The sequence below is a fragment of the Ochotona princeps genome, chromosome 4 (assembly GCF_030435755.1).
Source record: "Ochotona princeps isolate mOchPri1 chromosome 4, mOchPri1.hap1, whole genome shotgun sequence".
NCBI lineage: Eukaryota > Metazoa > Chordata > Mammalia > Lagomorpha > Ochotonidae > Ochotona > Ochotona princeps.
Genome location: NC_080835.1, coordinates 49,144,090 through 49,159,164, shown reverse-complemented (window position 1 = coordinate 49,159,164; position 15,075 = coordinate 49,144,090). Strand labels below are relative to the sequence as shown.

The 15,075-nt window shown below is 41.5% G+C and overlaps 2 protein-coding genes across 5 annotated transcripts in view; both read left to right on the top strand.

Moving 5' to 3' along the window:
* The window catches only part of NLRP14 (NLR family pyrin domain containing 14), a 54,568-nt gene extending 52,493 nt beyond the window's left edge, over positions 1 to 2,075 (top strand). For all 4 annotated transcript variants that reach the window (XM_058663454.1, XM_058663455.1, XM_058663456.1 and 1 more), the window contains 2 exons: positions 595 to 765; positions 1,791 to 2,075. In XM_058663454.1, coding sequence (XP_058519437.1) covers positions 595 to 765; positions 1,791 to 1,947 — 328 coding nt within the window. In that variant the 3' untranslated portion in view covers positions 1,948 to 2,075. The remainder of the gene's footprint in view (positions 1 to 594; positions 766 to 1,790) is intronic.
* A 6,997-nt stretch (positions 2,076 to 9,072) lies between these two features.
* On the top strand, positions 9,073 to 10,483 carry RBMXL2 (RBMX like 2). The gene has a single exon (XM_058663458.1). It carries the CDS (start codon positions 9,179 to 9,181, stop codon positions 10,358 to 10,360), a length of 1,182 nt encoding a protein of 393 aa, XP_058519441.1. The 5' UTR covers positions 9,073 to 9,178; the 3' UTR covers positions 10,361 to 10,483.
* The last annotated feature ends 4,592 nt before the right edge of the window (positions 10,484 to 15,075 follow it).

Genomic DNA, 15,075 nt, shown 5'->3' with positions numbered 1-15,075 from the left:
GATACATTCCTCATGACTGTCTTCTGTGAATCCTAATTTTGGACAATATTTGTATAGCTTGTGTCTTTTTTTTTTAAAGATTGAAACGCGAAATTCCTTATTGCCTTGCTTAGATTCATTCCAAAAAGACCATAACTCCATCCAGCTGTTTTCAATTAGATACTGAGATTGTTCCAGAGGCTACACGTGTATATGTGTGCGTTGTGTGTTTTTGTTTCTATAGGGATTTATTTAGAATGAATCAGTCTTTTTCTACAATACTGTTTATCCACACCCAAAATTTATTGTAAAAATTTTTAATCTACTAGTTACACTTTGTTACAGAATTCAGCTGCTTTACAGCATATTGTAGTGTGCTTGTACATTTATTTATTCTTTGAACCAGTATCAACTTGTAATTCATTCATTATTTGGGGAAGGAGATGTTCTGTCTGTAAATATCTAGTGACACTGAATATTATGCATACTTGCAGTCTCAAATTTATCCTAACGATGCTCATTTTCTGAATGTCTGATATTAGCCTCCATTCCAGCAGCGTGCTTGTTCTCTGTAATGCAGCAGAATCGGAGTTCTCGCTTGTCTGTTCCCCATAGGTTGGAGTGCTGTAGTTTGACCGCTCTGTCTTGTGACGCTCTTGTCTCTACTCTCATTGGCAACCAGAAGCTGAAAATAATGAATCTGACTCAGAATGCTTTAGGGTATGAAGGGATTAAGAAGTTAAGTGAAGTCCTGAGGTCTGCAATATGTAAACTACAAGTTCTTGGGTAAGTTTTCTTTAGCTTCTGAAAGGGAAAATTTCCTGTTAGGAGCCACTCATTTATTACAGGCCACAGAACCAACCAGATTATGTATTGTTTAGTATTTCCTGGCACTTGTTTTTCTCGCATAATATGCTGAATTTTGAGAGAGATGATATAATTTTATGAGTTAAACATTCTGGTGCCACATTATCTGAGTTTTTGAATTCTGGCACTACAGAAGCATGTGTGGTCTTAGCAAATTGTATGTTTTTAGAATTTACTTATTTTTATTTATTTGAAAGTTAGAGATCCTTCATTTACCAGTTCACCCCTCAGATGCCTGCAACAGTGAAGCCTGAGTCAGGCAGAAACCAGGACCTCCATCCAGGTGTCCCCCACGAGTGACAGGAATCCAACTGCTTGAACCATCACCTGCTGCCTCTTGGATGCTTTAGCAAGAAGCTGGATCACAAATAAGGCAGGACACAATCCCAGGCACTACACTTTCGGATGCAGGCATCCCAAGCAGTAGCTCAACCTATTGTACCACCACACCTGCTCCCTAAATGTTGAATTTAGGCTAGCTTCCTAATTTCTGTGATTTGTTTTTTTTTTTCTGTAAGATACAAAAAATGAAAATATCTATATGCAGGACTGTTGTGACAATCATTCAGTCAACATAGGACAAGTACTTAGAATCTAGCATAGTAATAAAAACATGGAATGTGTTAGCTGTTACCATGTTTCAGTGTTTTGCTGGTGTGTGTGTACACACAGGTGCAAAAATACTCCTGAAGAAGAATGCTTCTTCATGTGAATTTTTTCACATCATTTTTCTCTCCTTTTTAAATTTCCTTCAGCTGTCCTAATTTATTCTTTCAGCTGTCCTATCTGGTCACTGTGTCTCTGTTTGCAACTCCTTAAGCATGTTAATGCTCTTTTCTTTCACAGAATGATTTTTTGTTTGCCTTCCGACAACATTTTAAAAGGAGGTAGAGGGCTTTGGAAAAACTGAGTGCAAGAAAATAGACGTTCCTTTGTCTTCCCAGGTTGTGCAAAGAGGTCTTTGATGAGGAGACTCAGAAGCTGCTGGAAGCTGTGACACTTAGAAATCCACGCTTAGTCATTCAGCCAAACTGTAAGGATCACGATGCAGATGTGTCCTGGTGGCGGTGCAGTGATCCCAGTGGAGAAGATGGGTCCTAGAAGCAGTGTTTCTCATGAGAACAACCTGGCATTCATTTTAAAAAATAATGAGAAAAGCTTCAGAGTAAAAGGATCCTTGGGGTCTTAGCTTTAGATACCCCAGGCCCAAAGTGGGCCTGCCAAGTGGCTCTGTGTTATACATGTTAATGATTCCTCTGTAAAAGTCAGCTCTACTTCACACACAGGTGGGGAGGCTAGAATAAATTGAAAAACACGAAGCTCTCTGAAAAGTGAAACATTTTTAATTTAATACAGAGCTTCAGGACTCAGCTAAGAGCCTAGAAATGAGGCTTCAGGTTGGGAGTGCCTTGTTTTCTGCTCCATTCCCACGCCTTAGCTTAGTTTCCAGCCTTGCTATCTCTGGCTCATTTTATAAGAATGCTTCTTCATGTGTGATATTGTGATGGTCAGTGTCAAAATAGCCTGGCTGTCTGTATTAAAATGTAGATTACTTAGTATACAAGATATAATGAAGCCAAACATGTAGGTGAGGGTCTTTAGGATCTAGTATTTTTGATGTCCTTGATAATTGTTCAGGTGCATTAATATTTGAGAATTAGTAGTGTTATTAGAAATGGGAACCTAATTCTAAGTTGAAAATTTTTTGTAGTCTCTCTTGTGGTAAAAAAAAAAAAAGGATTAAATTTAAGGGCTATTGGGGGTTAGAGCTAAACACAGATTCTTCCATTTGATAAAATCATAGCACAATAAATCTTGTGAAAGACTGCTTTTGCTTATTCATTGTTGTGTAACCATCCCACATTTAGTGGTTTGGTGTTTTTAGAATTGAAAGAATTTGGCTGAATGTTCCTTAAACATCACACAGTATCTCTCGGGGATTCCTTGATGCTCAGCTGGCAGCCCGGCTACCGAGGAAGTGCCACCTGGCAAGGATGGCTGAAAGGCTCTGTGCAGCCGTTCCCTTCCCCCTCAACCTTAAGGCCTCTCCATTTGGCCTCTTCAGCAGGAAACATGGACTTCTGTGGTGGGAAGCTCAGGGATTGAAAGGGTCAGGTGGAAATTGCTGGTTGGCTAGAAAGCTACACCTGAATCGGCATGAAGTCAATTCTGTCATTGTCCATGAGCAAAAATATTCTAGGTCAGCCCAAGTTCAAGGCCAGTTCCTGATGGCAGCAATATTAAAAATGTGTGGCCTGCTTTAGTCCACTACACACTATCAATTTTTCTCTCCCAGTCTACAGGAAACAAAGAAGCCTTTCAACTAGTTCTAAAGGGAAACATACACATTTTGTGTCTCATGTAGTCAACACTGAATGCTTCCAGGCCATCAGAAATGGGAATCCACTTCTAAGCTGAAAATTTTCCTGCATGCAATTTTTCAGCATTAGATAGGTGTCCTAGTGTCCTGTAATCCAGTTGACTTGTGATGCTGTCTACTGGAGGACATCTGGTCCCACAGGACTGCCCTGACTCCAGGTACCTGTCCTGTGTGACTTGTGCTGCTGTCCAACCCACCAGAAATCGGGATTCCCATGACTACCGCCTAGGGTTAAGTTTTGGCTAGGATGGCCCATTGCCAGTCAGGAAAATGCTGAATAATGAAACTTAGGTGCATGACATTACAGTTAAACCAAGTTCTTTTTACTCAAAAAGCTAAGTAAGGTAGCTCTTTGCAATGTCACTGTCCCCTCTCACTTCTTAAATCTAGGACTCTGACATTTGTATGGCTTCTCTGCACACACTGTCCCCGCTCCTAAAGCAGCGTTTTCACTTTCCCTTTTAAAAATAATGCAGCTTGGCCCGAGGTTTGGTAGCCTAGCAGCTAAAGTCCTCGCCTTGAATGCACCAGGATCCCATAAGGGCGCCAGTTCTAATCCCAGCGGCCCCACTTCCTATCCAGTTTCTTGGTTGTGGCCTAGGAATACAATTGAGGACAACCCAAAGCCTTGGTACCATGTACCTGTGTGGGAGACCTGGAGGAAATTCCTGGCTCCTGGCTTCAGACTGACACAGCACCGGCCATTATGGCCACTTGGGGAGTGAATCATTGGATGAAACATCTTCCTCTCTGTCTCTCCTCTTCTCTGTATATCTGACTTTGCAATAAAAATAATTTTTTTAAAAATAATACAGCTTAAATACCATACTTCTCCCTGCAGAGGTTAAAGCAGTAGGTTTTATATTCCAGCATCACCTCCTGTTCCTAACAAGGCATTATGGTATCCCACTTTCTTTTACTCTTTTCTCCTACTGTCACAGAGATCTAATTATTTCCTGTCCTCTGTCTCATTTATCACAGTATAAGTTCACAGGGGTGCTTACATTATTTGCATTTTCACGCTACAACACAGAGTCTTCTAGATTTTGGGCTCCCATTAAATAAGGAACAAATAAATGGAAGCACAAATACAGTACTCTGGAATAACTAACCAGCTGCCTAGCAATTCGAAGTGAGTGCTCCTGTTACAAGCTGTGGTCTTTGGGCAAGTCTCTGAAGGGAGCTGGGGTCGGGAGTGAAATGCTGGTGTTTGCAGATCTGATCCTGAAGGATAGAGAGGGAGCTCAGCCATGGGAGCCCACAGAGTACTATGCTGGCTGCTGGCATGGTTTTCGGGGTGTGGGAAGGCTGGCAGCCCTGATCCTTGGTTCTTCTGCACAGTGGTTGCTGGCAGGGCCCCTCGTGGGCACAGAGGGCTTGCGTGCCTCGCTGAGCACTCGCAGAGCACCTGGCTTCCCACGCTGGAGAGGACCTAGAAAGCCGCTAGAAATGAAAGTGCAGAGCCTGGTCTCTCACCCCGAGAAAGCAGGACCTTGGACAGGGCTTGGAGGTGGGGAACTTAAGTCGTTTGCCAGGCAGGGGCACTTCCACCACTCAAGAAAAACTGCGGTTGCAATCTGTACAGCCACTCTCTTAGACAGACAGAAGTGGATTCCCCAAAGGTGGATGTGTGTTACTGACTGAAATAACAAGTACGTCTGAATTAGGGAAAATACGGAAGAGAATCTTTTCTTTCCTAGGAGGTGGTGCCCGGTAGTCAAATTTATACTACTATAGTGTTATATGATTACAAGTTAAATAAGTGAAATGATCATTTTCGTTTTTCTATTCAATTATTGTTTATTGCCATTACCTACTAAGGTGTGTTTTGATTTTTGTGAAGTGTTAAGCCTTTTTACTGTAATGTAAATTTAAAATGCTATCTCAAAATAACAGCAAAAGGCAAACTCAGGAATATAAGAGGATGAGAGGAAGGAAGGGGGAAGAGGAACAAAATTTCACTGTGTTCTTAGGGTTGTTATGTATGAATCACTTTGAATGTTGAATACTAATTTAAAAATGTGTAAAAAGTAGAAAATAGGATGGCAGTATCAGGGCAGGAAAGAATGAAAGTTGTTTATAGAGCAGAGTTTTGCAAGATGGAGTTCTGCAGCTTGAATGCACAACAGTACAAATATGTTATGCCACTGAACTAAACATTAAAAGATAGATGGTAAATTTTATGTATATTTTACATTTTTAAGGATTAAGTTAGGTTGAAATAAATTATACAGAACATTAGCAGGTTCCCAAGCTGTGAACTGACAGGAAGTTCCTTCTCCACTGTCAAGAAACTTGACCAGAGTCTTGAGCCATAACATCATGCCATGTGTCTGGACAGCTGGATCAGGAAACTCAATCTCTGGAGATCTAAAAACATTTGAGTATTCTGTGAACCTTTGTGTTTCTCTGACTGACTTGCTGACTTAGCATAACATCCTCAGTGTTCAACTGCATTTTAGCGTGTTGATCACACTGCTCTTCCTTCTTAAGGCTGCATAACATTTCATTGTTGGTGTGTGCGTATATATTTCAAAAAGTGTCCATCTGTTGGTGGGCACTTGAGCTGCTTCCATTTCTTGGCCGTTGTATTTCTACCATGAACATAGATGCCCAAATGTCTGAGACTCCTTTCAATACATTTGGTCATATGTTTGAAAATGGAGTTGTTGGATCATGTGGCAATTATATCTTCTGAACTACCAAACTATTTTCCACAACAGCTGCACTATTATACATCCTCTTCCCCTTCCAATTTTCTCTATCATTGCCAACACAGACACACACACAGACACGAACCATTCTAACTGGTGTGAAGTGGTAAAACTATTTTATGTCCTTTAGACATGCACAACTTCAGTTCATGTCCGAAAGTGAGCTAATAATCCCAAATGGTAATTCTCCTGTTCAAATTCCTGTTAGTTTAATGGGGAGGAGCAGCAAAGAGGCTTGCTGACTGGAGTTGACTCAGTTGCTGTATTTAAGTTTTGTTTAATATCTTACATTTTAACAAATTGGTGCTGTTTTTCCTTGACAGTTTTATGGTGCTGAGAGTCAGATGTAGCTTAGATCCTGAACTAGACTTGGATGTGACGACTGGGTATTTCAGAAAGCCACAAAACCTCTGTCTGCAGTCTGCAATCTGACAATATTACTATCTGGTGATGATTGGAACTTGATGTAGGCGAGACCAAGTGCCTGCCTGTGGTAGGAAGGTGTTGTTTACAAAGAAGCTCCAAGGAACCTTCTAGGATGATGGAATTGTTATAGATTTTATTTGGGTCATGGTTACAGGGATGTAGTGTAGATCTAAGTAAAATTAATCACATAAACATAAGCTTTTATAATTAGTAAACCCTCCCTAATTTAAAAATATTCACATAAAAGAAATACAAATCATAACTATTTTCTTATGCAACAGCAGAAAGAAAAGGAATAAAAACAAATGGGAGGGAAGGCATGATCAACAGAAAATACAATAAGCAAAAAATCTGAAAGATACTAGGCATCAGCCTTAAATAGAAAAAAAAATTTTGGTAATAGACAATCATTACATAATAAAAGACATTTACCAGAAATACATAGCAATTTCCCAATTTTTACATGTCTCACAATATAACCATAAGTTACTTAAAGCTAAAATGGACATTAAAAATTGACAAATACACAGTCATTGGGAAATTTTAAACAATTCTCAATGACACTTTGTCAAAAAGGGCAGGGATAATCTGAACATCACAATATACAAAAAGAATTCTCCAACATTTAAAGAATACCTTTTTCTCAACATATGAGGAACATTAAATACATACACACAGGAAAATAATTGGTCACAAAGCAAATCACAACAAAAAAGGAATATCATTAAGAACATGTTAAATAATCCAAACACTCAAATGTTTGAAAACTTCATGTGCCAAGTAGGAACCATGAAAATTAGAAAATATTTGCAATTGAACAACAATGAAAATAGCATGTATTACAGCTCAGGACACAATTACTTGGCAGAGAATAAATTTCAACCTTAATCATTTCCCTAAAATTTTTAACATAGTAATAAAGTAATGTCTAATTTGACAATATAAAAAAATACAGTAATGTCAAAACAGAATAGGCGAGGCTAAAACTTGTTCTTTGTTTTTTTAAAGAAAAAGGAATAAATTAGCAAAACTGGTCACAAAAAGAGCAACCAGGTGGCACAGCTGTTAAGATAGCACTTGTGCTCACATCTCTCACAGGGTGCCTGGCCTTGCCTCCTGGCTCCAGTTCTGATTCCAGCTTCTTGCTAACGTGCCTCCCTGGGAGGCAGCAAGTCCTCAAGCAACCTTGCCTGGAGAAGACTTTGTCACCTCTCTTTAAGACAAACCTTGAAAAAAACAGGGGGGGGGGGGGGCGTGGAGCTACACAAAAAAATTTGGAAATTAAAATCTGATATCTTCTTAGGAAAGTATACCTTACAAAAAATTGTTTTTAAATCAAGGACTGAAAATGATTGTTTAGCTAAAATATACTCAAAACGCCACCCCAGCTGGTCTGTTAGGGCTCATGACGGGTGAAAATATGTACAGATAAATAGAATACATTTTATGCTCAGAAATACATTTCCAAGTGAAGTATTTAAAGATTTTTAGAAAATATTTTCCTAGCAGGTGGATTTACCTTCAAAGTATGGTAATGTTTTAATATTAAAATATTGAAATTGTAACTGATTAAAAATTTATTTCATCATAGGAACTGATATATTTAATTTTACCCATAAATGTCTTAAAAACCATAAATGTTCCCATTCAAGTTTGAAACATAAAAATTTGCTTTCCTTAACTATGTGGAGCTGTTGCATTTAATCAACTTAACACATGCATATTCACATGAGTTACTTCAACAAGCTTGTGGAAAGATGGAATAAAAATAATTTGGTTAAAAAACTGTTTGAAATCCATGCCAAGATTTTTCATAATACACATTTTCCATGAAATGTTTGGAGGCCTCATGAAGCTATGTACAAACATGCTTAGTGATTTCTTAGGAAGAAATGAGCATTTCACAACAGTTTTTGGGAAACTACCATTTCTTAAACGGCTCCAAAATATACTAAAAAAATTCCATTTCAGAGTTACTATTTCAAGCAGATACTGATTGTACCTTCCACACTTATTTCCACCAATACTATTAAGGAACTTATGAGTGGGTTATACGTTTTTTTTCTCCATGGGCGGAAAATGAAGCTGTTTTGCTGTTGTGTGCGCCATATCTTTCTAGAGGAAAGCTTCAGTTTCTTACATTAATCTAGTGCTAATTTTGAAAGCTGAAAATCCTGAAGAAAACGATGAAGGGGAGGGAAAAAAACGGTCTATCAGAAGAGTGATTCCCCTCCTTCCTAGTCCACCATTCGTGGCCACCATCCCACTAACAAAGCCAGCTCAAAGGAAAAATTCTTGTTTTTATTAAATTTCACATACAAGCTGCATTTTCAACTTTCAAGTTACTTTCCATGTTTGGAAAGCGGTTTAGGTAACTCGGGTCAGAACACCTTATACTCTCCCTACGAACGATGGAACAAATTATTTTTTTCCATTTAACGGCTTTTTCGTTTAAGCAGCAGAGCCGTCCGAACAGAATTCACGTTAAACCAGGGGTCAGCCTAATGGGAGTTATCCAAGGGAAAGACCGCCAAGGAACCAGGAAACTGCCGACCTCCCCGACGGCGGGAAGGCCTTCCGGAGACGGCCGGCCAATCACAACCAGCAGGACGCAGGCCGGGCAGCGGGAACCAGATCCAAGGGGCTCAAACCGGAGCGTTCCGCCTGCGCCGCGGGGGGTCTGGCCGCGGTTCCGGGGCTCCGGGCGACGAAGCGCCAGCCGACCGGTAGGAGCCGCCTGCGCAGGGTTCGCACGACGCGACGGGCGCACCTTCCGGGCCTCCAGACGCTGCCCAGCCCTCGACGCGAAAACATGGTCGAGGCCGACCGCCCGGGGAAGCTTTTCATCGGTGGTCTCAACCCCGAAACCGATGAGAAAGCCCTCGAGGCTGCGTTTGGCAAATATGGCCGCATCATCGAGGTGCTCCTCATGAAAGACCGAGAAACCAACAAATCCAGGGGCTTCGCGTTCGTCACCTTCGAGAGCCCGGCGGACGCCAAGGCCGCAGCCAGAGATATGAATGGCAAGTCCCTGGATGGTAAGGCCATCAAGGTGGCCCAGGCCACCAAGCCGGCTTATGACAGCAGCCGGCGGGGCCCGCCGCTGCCCCGCAGCCGCGGTCGCCCGAGGGGCCTGCGCGGGACCCGGGGCGGCGGCGGCGGCCCGCGGCGTCCTCCCTCCCGGGGTGGGCCCGCCGACGACGGCGGCGGCTACGCGGGGGATTTCGACCTGCGACCCTCCAGGGCCCCGATGCCGATGAAGCGGGGGCCGCCTCCGCCGCGCAGGGCCGGGCCGCCGCCCAAGCGGGCCGCGCCGTCGGGCCTGGCTCGCAGCGGTGGCGGCGGAATGCGCGGGCGCGCCCCGGCCGCGCGTGGGCGCGATGGCTATGGGGGCCCTCCGCGCCGGGAGCCGCCGGCCCCGCGCCGCGACCCCTACCTGGGGCCCCGGGAGGAGGGCTACTCGCCGCGCGACAGCTACTCCGGCCGCGACTACCCGAGCGCCCGCGACCCCCGAGATTTCGCTCCCTCGCCCAGAGAGTACACTTACCGCGACTACGGCCACTCCAGTGTCCGCGACGACTGTCCATCGAGAGGGTATGGCGACCGAGACGGCTACGGGGGACGCGACCGTGACTACGCGGATCATCCGAGCGGAGGCTCCTACCGAGATCCCTTCGAGAGCTACGGGGATCCGCGCGGTGCCGCCCCGGCCCGGGGCCCGCCGCCCTCTTACGGCGGTGGAGGCCGCTACGACGAGTACCGGGGCTGCTCTCCTGACGCCTATGGCGGAGGCCGCGACAGCTACGGCAGTAGCCGCAGCGACCGCTACTCGCGAGGCCGAGAGCGGGTGGGCCGCCCGGATCGCGGGCTGCCGCCGTCCATGGAGAGAGGGTGCCCTCCTCCACGCGACTCCTACAGCCGCTCTGGCCGTAGGGCCCCCAGGGGCGGAGGCCGCCTAGGCAGCGAGAGAGGGGAAGGCCGGAGCAGGTACTGAGTACGTAAGGACTTGGGACAAAACTGTGTTTTGAAAGAAGCCGAAGAGAAGAACCACCTGTTGTGTGATAGACTACCCAAGGACTAGTACGAGGAAGAGTTATGATTATTATTATTATGAGTATTATTAGTAGTATTATTTTTGCCTTTTAATGTCCTGTTGACTGCCTCTCCATTAATTTTCATGCTTTTTGGGAGGAAAAAAAAGTTAAATTCGTTTGCATTTTGGAATTGTTAAAGTTTCTTTCAACAAGCTCATGTTAAAAGTATAACTTGAACCTGCGTACTAGTCTTTTTATATTTAAAAGTAGAAATTGTTTTTAAAGGCTAGCATTCTTCTATAAGTGTGCCTGATGAACAAGACAAACAGTATTAAGCTCTTTTACAAATCTCTCTGCCCAACTAAAACGGAAAAAATGGATCACGCTGCCCATTTCAAAGCAACTAGATTTTTGGAGGGAGAATGGGGAGGGATTGTTGTATACAATTTTTAAGGTACAATTCATTATTCCCAGTATTAATCCAACAACAGCAAAAACACATAGACTTGGTGTTTATGTAAAGAAGGTTCATTCCATAAGCCTAAAAAAGCAAATGGATAATGTTGGCTTTTTGTTTGGGACTGTGCACAATCTTGTGTACCCTGACTTCTCAAAAATATTCCAATGTTTTGAGCAATGATGGAATGACACGGATTTGGCCAACCAACCACAAAGCTCCAGAAGCAAAGCCTGTAGATAGCATTCACTGTTACCACCTGCAAGTGGAGAAGTGTGCTCTTGATGGACTTGGGGATCACATGGCTCTCATGCTTAACTCCAAGCTACCTCCCTGTGGATGTAGATGTCTCTACTGGCTCCTAAGGGTGGAGAAAGCAAATCTTGAGCAGAGGTCAAAGAATTAACATTCAGCATCTATGAATCTGGTGTGAAAGTGTTGGGTCTAACTGCACAAAAAGCCAGGGGATGGTCTCAGTGTTGTGTGCTCTGAAATCATGGGAAAGGCTTGAGCAGACAAAGTTCCAACTCAGAGCCTGCTTCCAGGATGCTTCTGCAGGGCATAGTGATCTCTGTTCACCCGAACAAAGAGCAAGAAAATACCATTTCCATTCCATTTGTCCTGATTATATCAAAAAAGCTATAGTCCCCAGTTCAATGTAGTAATTTCTTGGGGAAACAGATTATCACCTGAAGAACAAAAGAATATGAAACCTGAGTGCAACACACCCACATACACAACATTTTTTAACCTACACAGAATAAAGATTTATTTATTTTTATTGGAAAGGCAGATATACAGAGAGGAGGAGAGACAGGAAGATCTTCTATCTGGCGGTTCATTCCCCAAGCGGCTGCAGTGGCAGGAGCTGAGCTGATCAGAAGCCAGGAGCGTGGTCTCCCACGCGGGTGCAGGGTCCCAAGGCTTTGGGCTGACCTCAACTGCTTTCCCAGGCTTCAAGCAGGGAGCTGGATGGAAAGCGGAGCTGCTGGGGATTAGAACCGGCACATATATAGGATTCTAGCCCATTTAAGGTGAGGACTTGAGCCGCTAGGCTACCACACCAGGCCCAGCCTAGGAAAATTAAAGGACAGGACACAGCAGTGGCTCAGAAGAATATGCAAGAAATAGTTTTTAAAAATGAAAATGAATTGGCAGAAAAATGTAAGACCTTTACTGGAAAATTTATTCATCTTTATTAACATAAAATGGTTGAGTGGAAATTCATAATGCTCTTGTTTAGGAAGACTTTATATTATAACTACTCTGAGCCTCGGCAAGTTATTTTGGAAAAACAAGATAACTACAAATCAGCAATTTCATACAACTCTTCTCCCCTGTTTTCCTAATAACCACTTATTTTTGTGATCAACAGTGGAAAACTGAATAAAAAACTTATCAAGCCAACCACAAAGCAAAGATCTCAGTAGCTTTGGCTCTCAACAGATTAAGGAAGGGGTATTTTTTTTTTAAAGATAATAATAGAAGATGTAGCTAATATTAATGTTCACATGAAATAAATAGCAAGAGGAGCCAAAACAATTAGAAAAAAATAAAATTAGGTAGGACTCACCCTAGCTGATACTGAGACTTAGATACAAGGCACTAATGACTTCGGCTGTTTGGTGCCAACAGATAAGTGATAGGCCTGTAGACCAAAAGTGCAAGTCTAGAAGTAGTTCCACTTGAATGTGAAGTCTTTGGAGGAGATAGCTTTAAATGTCATTGCTGACAGGATGAGTTTTTTAAATTGTCTCTGCAAAAGGTAGAATCAGATAAACAAAAGCATGTTTTAAATGGTTTGAAGACAATTGTGAAAAGGAAAGTTTTTAAACACTTGAAAATACAGAAGAAATGCATTTACCACATGGGGAACAAAATTCCTTTTCAAGGCATAAAAGGCACAAACAAGGAAAATATTGATAACATTTTTCACATATTTCAGATTTTTTTTGTGGTAAAAAGCGTTAACAGTGAAATATCAAGTAATATATTGGAAGGATCTGTTTATGTTGAAATAACCACCCAAAAGAGTGCTAAGAAATATCAGTAAAAACCAAAACAACAAACCAGGAAAAAAACGGGCCAAAAAACTTACGCCTTTCTGGTAGATGTTTAAATTGACATAATCACTTTGGAAGTAATTTTGACAATATGTAGTAAAGTTGAAGGGTGCATATCTTCTGATCCAGAAACTATTTCAAGGGAAGGACCTAAAGCAAGTTGTATATGTGCACAACAAAGGACGAGATTGGTCCTTAACAACAAGCTTTGAATGTAAAAACAAACAAAATGACAGAAACAGCCTACTGCAATTGAACACCTAAGTCTTTATAATGGGATTCAATGTGGGGGCTAATATGAATCCACCAGATCCATATACATCAGAATGAGTAAATATCAGATTATTCGATGGAAAATGCAAATTACGTACATACAGGTATAATTTTAAAAATCTGATCGGATACATAAAAAGGAAACAACGTTTGGTCTACAGAGGAAATGAATGAATAAAGAATGGGCTTCAGCTGAATTTAATGTTCTAGTTCTTAGAAAACAACAGACCTTCAATAAAAAATGCCAAGTTCTTAAGTTTCTACGATTTGGATTTTGGCATTTCTTAACTATCCCATAACTTCAAATACTTCATAATACAGATTTTGATATAAAATGTATAGTTTATTATTGCTTCCATCATGTATTAACTACAGAGAAAATGTTAACTATCAATAATCTGAAATTTGCAACACTCTGAACAGCCATCCTTCCTGCTTTGTTCTCTTGTCAATATGGGTGATGCCTCATTCTGTTGGACTTGATTTCCAGAGCCTTCCAATTTGTACTGTGCTCACAGCTAGCTCATCTTAACCTCATGGGTAGAACTTGTATATGGAGAACAAAACCCCTTTACATTCATTTTGAAGCCTAATAATGATAAACATCAATTTAACAGAAAATCTCTGAATAGTAACTTCCTGAATCTTGAGTCTATTAGTAACTTTACAAGAACAAATTATCTATAAACATTTAGAAATAAAGACATCTGCAGCTTAGGTAATTTTGAGAGTAGAATACAAAGTATGTTTGTCATGTTCGTATAATACAGCAGCCTCAACATTTATTTGCTGAGAACTAATGTATTACAGTTATCTTTGTAGGAAAATATGCAGGAAATTAGTCAATTGATAGCAGTTTATAATTGTTTTCATAATGAGAGAGAAGGCGTTATCATGTATTTGTCAGGCCTTATCTGAGTAAAATTTGAGCAATATGCATCTTAACCAAAGCCTTCATGTTTTCCATCTTGAAGTTTTCTCAGCCTGCTCCTGAGACCCCATCTCCTTCACTTTTCTTCAGTCCAAATGGTTCCAGGACCTTCCAAACCTCATAGGGCAACTGGCAGCATTACTGAATATTTCCCTACCAGGTGAAAGCGGACCATCTCGTTTCTGATCACAGCTTGGATCCTACTGTGAATATCTTGAAGAGAACTGGAGGTAGAGTTTTGTTTGTTTTTTTTTTTTTTTTCCTGAAATTGGGGGGTTGTTGCTCCTTTTTCCCTTGCCTTAGGCCAGGTGAGATGGGGAAGATTTTTCCTCCTGTATCCAGTCTAAGTGGACCATTTTTTAACCTTTAGGCTTTGTGGCTCCCGTGATGCCTCCTTGTTAACCTTACTTTAAATAAATGTGCTGTGACTATCCTGTTTCTCCACAGAAGTTTCATTTTGGAGATAGCTACTATGGTTATGAATATTTCCCTGTTTGGGACATTTTTAAGAACTCGCCAAGCAGAATCACACTGTTAATTTTATTGAACATATATGGAATTTAGTAGTAGTGGGAATTTCTTTCAGAGAATATGCACTTTCTATTTGTGATTAAGGTGATTCTGAAGCTAATTTCTTTTACAGTGTAACACTTCCAAGATTCATTTAGAAATGATCCATGGTCAATATTTTGTGGATGCCATTGAACATGGTTATCAAGCGCAAAGTAACAACTAGCAACCAGAGAGCAATGAATACACTATTGAATGCATCCCACTATTGCTTTTAATAAAAATGCTTAAGGAAAGTGAAAAATCTAGAAATGTTTTGTGAAATTTTTAGGGAAACCAGGAAATTGGAAGGTTTCCCTATAACATTTAAGGGCTCTTTATATAGCAGGGGACTTTTTGGTTATGTATGAAGTTTTCTTTTCTATTATTTGTGTGTCCTGG